The sequence below is a fragment of the Montipora foliosa genome, chromosome 12 (genome assembly GCF_036669935.1).
Source record: "Montipora foliosa isolate CH-2021 chromosome 12, ASM3666993v2, whole genome shotgun sequence".
NCBI classification, from domain to species: domain Eukaryota; kingdom Metazoa; phylum Cnidaria; class Anthozoa; order Scleractinia; family Acroporidae; genus Montipora; species Montipora foliosa.
The window spans coordinates 4,574,147-4,581,985 of NC_090880.1; the positions used below are offsets into that span (position 1 = coordinate 4,574,147).

Here is a 7,839-nt window from a genome sequence, read left to right on the forward strand (position 1 = left end):
TATTTCCGTCGCTTACCTGTTTCTGCACAATTAACTGGTGTGCTAATTTTTCCGTAGAGTACTTGAATATGTGGCTTCTGGTCGTGATAAAGATGTTGTGGATCCGGACAAGAACCTTATTTACACACGTCGAAAGCAGAGACAAGAAAAATTACAAACTCGAAATGATCCGTTGCTGAAGGAAAGTACTGTAAGGTTTCCATCGACTGGGTGGTCAACAAGCTTACAACGAATGCCATTGTTTACAAAAGCAGAAATGGATTTGCATGTCTCTCAGTCTGGAAAAAACATTGACCGAAGTAAACGGAGCCATACAGTTCCAACAAGCATGAGAAAAGCCAAGACGTTCCTTGAAGACGAATACTTGAAGGACGTAGTTGCTGCTAGTGACAATGAATATTTCTTTTTTCAATGTTTGTGTCATCATAGCTTTAAAAAAAATGAAGCCCCTCATAAATTAAAAGTTGCACTTTGTTTAGTGAGTGGAAGTGTAAAGTATGCTTCATGTACGTGCGTGGCGGGATCTGCTGGCTTTTGTAATCATGTACTTGCACTTATGATGAAACTTTGTAAGTTTAGCTTGTATAGCTGTCAAAATGTCAAGGAGTTGGACCATGAATCTGATATGGCACAACCTAAGGCATGCACCTCCAGTTTACAGCTGTGGCACAGACCTGCAAGAGGGGAAAAAATCAAGCCCCAACCTGTCATGGAACTCAATGTAAAGAGGTCCAAATTAGATAGCGATTATGATCCTGATAGTGGTGTGAGGTGTTTATTGTATGAAGCTAGGAAAAACTTGAGCACACAAACATCAGATGAAGTTATGTTGAAAGACAAGCTTCAAAAGATCAATCCTAAATTTGCTCTGTCTCAAATCATTTCTCCTGGTGGTACTAACTTACAGGAAACAAAATTTGGAAAATCTCCGAGTGGTTCATATGCAAGTTATCAGTTACAGTTTTCCGAGTCCAATTTTCAAGTTTTCTGCAATATTGGCTCAGTGCCTAGAGCAGACGGCAATGATGGTAATGATGACCAAAATGCTATATCTGCATTTCCTGCATTTCCTTTGCAACATTCTGAACAGTACAAAAAGCCAGATGGTTTGAGCAGGAACCAAGAAGCACTCCTGGATCATTTGACTGTTGATGAGGTAAAGCTCAATAACATAGAGAAGACTGCAAGAGAACAAGCAGCCTGCCAAGAATGGAATGCTGAAAGAAAATTTCGGTTTACAGCTTCTAATTTCCACACCATTGCAAAAAGGAAAAGAAAACATGCCTCTTTAGTAAACAATCTGCTTCATCCCAAGCCATTTACTTCCAAGCAGACAGAACACGGGAAAACCTATGAACCTGTAGCCTTGAAAGAATATGGAAAATATATGTTTGCAGCTAGGAATCCAGTTACAGTGTTAAAAAGTGGCCTTGTTGTGAGTATGGCCTGTCCAATTTTGGCAGCATCGCCAGATGGCAAGGTCATTGATCATAGTTGTAGTAAGCCTTTTGGACTAGTAGAGGTTAAATGTCCCTTCAGTAAGTTTCATGTAAGTCCCTTAGATGCATGTGCAGATGAAAGTTTCTTTGCAGAAAATGTAAATGGACAGCCAAGACTGAAAAGGGGACATCAGTACTACTTTCAAATACAGGGTCAACTTGCTGTTACAGGGGCTAACTGGTGTGATTGCATAATTTACACCAGCAAAGGCATGAGTGTAGAGAGGATCACATTTGATCCTCAGTTCTGGGACACATTGAATGAATGCTACTTCAATCATTTTATAGAGCCAGCCGCTTTAGAATTCTGTAAACATTAGAAAAGCGTGTCATTGTTGTTAAATTGTAGCAATGACACATATGTCTAAAACAGAGTATCAACCTTGATATCTTTCAAGATAAAACTTTTGTAAGATTAGTTTCTTTATTCTCAGTTCTTGAGCACAATGCCTGTACGAAGATAAATGACAGTTTACTAGCTCCTAGCGCACAAAGATGCCGAAACCCTAGTTTACCAAATCTGTGCTCTTTCTGAGACATAACATTAGGGTCTGGGGCTTTTATTAAATAATGTTGTCTTCTGTAGAAGGCATTATTGCTTTGCCTAAATGTTACGTGGAAATAAGAGGATCGTGCATGTTACACAAAAAGGCACAGACACTCCACATTTGATTTACCACCCCAAATAGACTAAGTGGTACGACACTATCCCAAATGCGGAAGTTCTTGACTTTGTTAATAGCTCGTTCGATATGTATTCTTACCGAGGCAATTTCCTGGGTCTTGATAACATCTTGTGCTGTCATTTGGGTATACAACCCTAGAAAAGGTGGAATGTTTAGGTTCACACCCAGTGGAAGGAGATCTTCAATTGTAAAGCCTTTATCGGCCATCACAGTGTCACCTTTATCAAAATCTAACTTCAGAAAACCACTTCTCTCAACAATTTCGCGATTGGAAATACTTCCACTGTATAGTTGACTGATAAAAGTTATAGCTCCACTAGGAGCAATTCCAACTAAGCCTTTCAGAGTTACGTGGTTTTTATACGAGCTGAACAGTTTCGAATTCAAAAGAAGGCTGGAAGGCATCTGACATCTAATCTCAGTGCAATCGATTATTACACGGGTGGAAGAGTATTTGTCTTTAAAGCTGTCTGGCATAGTAACTGTAACAACCTCCTTATTTGCCCATATAGATACCTGACCAAATTTAAGATACCAGTAATTTATACAGGACAGGAATATCCTGCTCACTGTTGACTGAGAGATATGAAACAAGTGAGCCAGATGCTTTTCTGCAAATCCCCTTCTTAGTCTGCAGAGTACAAGGAAAAACTCCTCTCTTGCTTCTAAGCTCCTTTTTCTACCTTTGTGAGTGCATTCCTCTGGTTCCTCGGTTTCATTTTCTTGTAAAAACGCTTTGGGACACTTCTTTCTTTTGACGAGCAGTACCTAATGTTCTCCCCATTCGTTCCAGTGTTCAAAAATTCATATACAGCATTAAATGTAGCAAAGTTAGGAAAGCCGGTGTAAAAGGCGATGTCCTCGTCAGAGGTAAAATTTCGCAACTGAAAAACGCGAGAATCTGCAAGACCCTTCTGACGTTTCAAAACTCCTATTTCAGCCTTTAGCGAAGCATTTTCAAGCTCCAAACTCTTCAGTTTTTCGAGAAGTTCTTTGAAATCTTCTGTCGTGTTTCCTTGCGTATCCGTGTCGTTTTGCACGTCATGATCAGCAGAGCTACCAGCCGCCGATGAAGTGCAGTTATCAGCGTTGGTTTCAGTTGCACTAGTTGTTTGAGATACTATCAACTCTGTGTCTGTATTCGACGTAAACATACGTTTCTTAGGAGGCTTTCTCTTTAGCGGAGAACTTTGTGACCAAGAAAAACGTGACGGCACGACCCCTTCCCTGACATAAATACGCTGGCCTCCGACAGACTTAACAAAGTCCTCAGGTTTAAAGTGACGAGAGCAAATCTTCGTGTTTTGGTTGACAGTAAAATCCTTACATTCGTCGCGACGAATAGCATGCAGCCAACGTTTTTTGAGGTTCACATCATCTGGAAACTTGAAGTAGGAAATTTTCTTTCCATTTTCAGTCCTGTACAGCTTTTTGGTGCATTTGGGAACACAACAATTTGCCGGCATATTTAAAATTTGGCGCCCTTCGCATCAGGCGGCCATTTTTTCTTGGCCCAACTAGCCTCGTTCTCGCACGTATCGCTCCCAGTCCCTTTTCATTTTGCATAGGGTGTATTACACTACGTAGCCTAGCACATGGGCATTTTGTCTGAGCATACGCGAAGGGAATCGAATTATTCGAGTTCGGCGCCATTGTTATTTTGAACGCGCTGCCCGCGGGTTTTTAAACGGGCGATCTACACTTTGAAAAATATTTTGTCAAGAGAGATGAAAGATTGTAACAAAATTACACACTTTTCTATCACTATGGATATTCTTCGAGTTTGTTGGGCGTTCGGATGAGAATATTTTAATGATCAAATTGCGAACAAAACGAGATAAAGGCCCAAAGAAGTGGAGTTTGGCATTTGATTTACCGAAGTTCAAGATGTTCACACGAGAAGGCAAATGATGCAGGTTAGTTTGAAGATGTTGAAGCTTTATTGTAATGAATCATAGGGCTGCATATTGACACGATCCTCAGATACACCATTCTTTATGAGATGGAAATTTTAAATTTGAGCTGATTTTGCTTCAACTTTGAAGTAAGTTTTCATCATAATTCCGCCGGCCCCCAAGCTTTAAATTACTTCAAATAACATTGTGTCTCCTTCCTCTTTGCAGCCGCTTGGGACTCCAGGCTTTAAAAAATGCGCTGTTTGTAGGATTACAATGTTATTACAACAGCTTTTGGGAAATTTTTATTTGGGAAGTTTTGATAGATTTTCCAAGTCGTGGATCACAAAAGTCTTCTGTCTTGCTGCTCTCCAAGTCTGTTGTGCAGAGCATATAGTTGTCCATTTTTAACAAGGTTGTAGTGTCATTTCAATACACGATGACTTTTGCAATTTTTTTTCCTGTTCTTCAGTAGGTATTTTTGTAATTGCTTTTTTCGTCTCGTAGAGCTAACTTAAGTCAAAAGTTCGGTTAAACTACCCTTTTTCGCCGGCCCCCAAGTCCGAGAACACTTTTAGTGCATTGTTTGTTTATTTGTCCTCCGCTTCATCTGGTTTATTTATTCCGAAAAAATGCGTGCTCTTTTTTGTAGCAAGGCAAACTACTACCGTTTACTGTCGAAGATTGCACATTTGGAGCTTGTCCATGTAGTTTTCGAACCGGATGGCGTAAGCTCTGTTATCGTGTTTATTTCATTAGCATGCTGCTAGCATTAAAAGCTGCTAGCATTAAAAGCTCGTCGGTTTTTTTTTTCTCCGTGCAGCAATTGAATTTACCTCAGCAAGTGTTCTTAGACGAGCGATTTAAGAAATAAGTGAAAATGCTCATTCAAAAATATTTGGTTGTAATTCTGGAGACGAGCTCTGTAGGGCAGAACAGACATTTCGCTTTTAGTGTGTATTCCTTAGCCTGTAGAGGAATGCCAATCACGATTTCTTTAGATGTATGTGTTAGTTATACATTTGTACAAAAAAAATGTTAGGAAACACTTTTTACTTGCCAAAATCCCCTAGTACCGTCTAGAATAAGTGAAACATGCACTTGATTATCTTCAAGACCTGTCACTATATTTTGATCATCTTCTCAACAATCATTATTCACAAATATGTTACACATCAGATTTGTCATGTACTGGCTCTTCCAACAATCCATATACTGTAGTATAAAAATCAATAAATGTTCACCACAATTCACGGGTAAAGGAAGAAACAAAATTATGTTGAAAACTAGATGAACAGTAATACTTTCAAATTTGCAATGAGAGTAAGCAAGGGAGTTCATCTACATATTACCTTGAATGTTATTTGTACCCAAAAAATGTTGAATTAATTCTGGGTGCAGTGTAACAAATCTTTATGAGCATTTACAATGTATGTAAAAACCAAGATAGTGTGAGGAAGAGGGAGAGAATGGTTTACTTAAGTTGAAAGAAATGAAACCCTATATTATTGATGTTTACTTCAGACCTAAAATGGCCATGTTTGAAGAGTTTACTCTTCACAGTTTCTCGAAAAGTGTCCATAATTCTCCATGTCTTAGGTTTATCAGTAAGCTTGCTTTGGAAAAAGTGTTTCATGTACAGAATTAAAAGTTAGGATCAAAAGAACTGACAGCGTATTCTCTGCTGTTTAGATAGATGAGCAGTGGCTCAACAATTGGAGCAATGGACAGAAGTGATGGCTGAGAGGTCAAGTTTTGTGGAAAGGTGTTACCTTGAGAACCAGTTGTGAATGAAGATGAATGGGCAAATTGGTTATGTGAAACAGCCGTATTTGAAGCTCTTGAAGTTCTGGATTATGATTGGAATCTTAAACACTCATAGATAATTAATTTGTTTGCAGTAAATTTAACAGATGTGCTGAATTCATGAGGCTCATACAAATGGGATTCTTTGTTGCTTATAAATTCAATGTACAGTTAAGATTTCACTAGTTGGAGTTACATCCATCCTACATAATAAAATGTTACATGTCATAGTCTCAGTAAGGTGACCAGCAAGTTGATATGAAGAAAAACACTCGTGATCATTACGTTTTGGATATCCATTTATTGTAAATGCAGTTGTTGACCATTTCCTCATATCTTATACTTCCGAAGGACTAACAAACTAAATTATATTTTAGTTCTATACTTGTAAAAGTTTAAAAAGCTTGGGGCTTGATATTAAAAAAGGAATACTCTTTGGTGTGTCACTCTTAACATCACTTTGTTCCCTAGGCCTGGTCTAGTCAGAACTTACTAATTTCCTGTTGTCATTTTGTAATCAATTTTCAACTTGAATAGTCTGATTCTTTGGAAATGAACACAGAGAAGGATCATTCCTACAGATTGAGACAGTTGTACAAGGTTCAAGAGGGCAGCTTGTTCAATTACAACATGGGAATCATAGACCTTGCTATGCCCTTAGACAGTGGTTATTTATTTCAGGTCCTCAGATTTAGTTCCCTAGGGATTTGGGATGTGCTTAAACTCAAAATCTTAACCAGCTATCTTGCTCTAGTTCCCTGAAGCTAACACCATGTAAGCTAAGTAATTTTCAAATGGGAGGTGCTCCATGCAATACACGAAACCAAGACTTAACATGACTTACTCTCTGTCAGAAGCTTCAAACGTTCCACAATTCCTAAACATTTTTCCCGTGGTAACATTACCAACTCTCTTTTTTCTGGCTGTTTACTCAGACCATAATTTGGTCAAAGCTGCTGTTTTTGGCCCGTCGTTCACGCTTTTTCGCGTTCATGCCAACAAACTTAAAACCAAAAAAGGCAAGCTACCGTAAACTTTGGGTGTGAACATATATTTTCATAATGTAGCTGAAATTCTCGATATTTTAACACATTTCAAACAAGAATGCCCAACAGAGCAAAAGAGAGAACAGTGAGAGGTAAACACGTAGGTTGGAATCAAAACTAACGCGGTAAAATGTCTGTCTAGTCTGCTTATGTGTGTTTGAAGAGCCCTTCGAATTATGCAACTTTCGCAAGATTACTGACTACGTGAGAGTTCCACACCAAAACAACTTGTTTTTCCCTTATTATTCGAAAGTACTTTGCTGTGACTTTTTGCCATAAACAGCCCAACCGTTTCTCGATCTTTTGACACCGTCTACAGGTAAGGCAAGGAAGATAAACTACACAGATAACGACACGAACTCGAAACTTTTCGCCAGGTAGACCGCCATTATTTTGGTTTCTGCTTATGGCGGGCCAGCGGATACGCTCATAAGAGATCTCAAAATCGCGCACGCGCAGACAGAATGCCCCTGTGCTACGTAGCCTTACATTACGCTTTTCATACAACGATCGAGAATTTTTCTGCCTGCTGCAATACTTTGCGCGGCATTAAGCTGGCCGCCTCGCAAGCGTCGCGTCTTCGCTCGGCTTGCTCGTTGGCAATTAAGAAGATTGGTAACTAGAGTGAATAAGATAAAAATAGTAGGATAAATGGGTAGCAGTGAAAACTGACCGTTTAATAAAGCCAGAGGTTTTCACTGGCAACGTTTGCAGATCATTCAGTAAAAACAGGTTACAACATAAAATGGGACGATTTCCAAGTTTTGGCAAATGGTAGCTCTGGTTTGCATTGCAAGGAAACTTTACTAATACGCGACCTTAAACGAAAACGTTGGCAGTTAAAACTCTGGCTTTATTAAACGGTCAGTTTTAACTGCTATCTATTTATCTCACTATTTTTATCTTA

At 39.0% G+C, this 7,839-nt stretch overlaps 1 protein-coding gene and 1 pseudogene across 1 annotated transcript in view; one reads left to right on the forward strand and one right to left on the reverse strand.

Annotated features, from left to right (window-relative positions):
• The window catches only part of LOC137979797 (uncharacterized), a 2,126-nt gene extending 307 nt beyond the window's left edge, over window positions 1–1,819 (forward strand). Inside the window, exon 2 of the mRNA XM_068827145.1 lies at window positions 58–1,819. Within this exon, the coding sequence (XP_068683246.1) occupies window positions 58–1,819 (1,762 nt within the window). The remainder of the gene's footprint in view (window positions 1–57) is intronic.
• A 291-nt stretch (window positions 1,820–2,110) lies between these two features.
• LOC137979798 (uncharacterized) lies at window positions 2,111–3,651 on the reverse strand (annotated as a pseudogene).
• Between the last annotated feature and the right edge of the window lie 4,188 nt (window positions 3,652–7,839).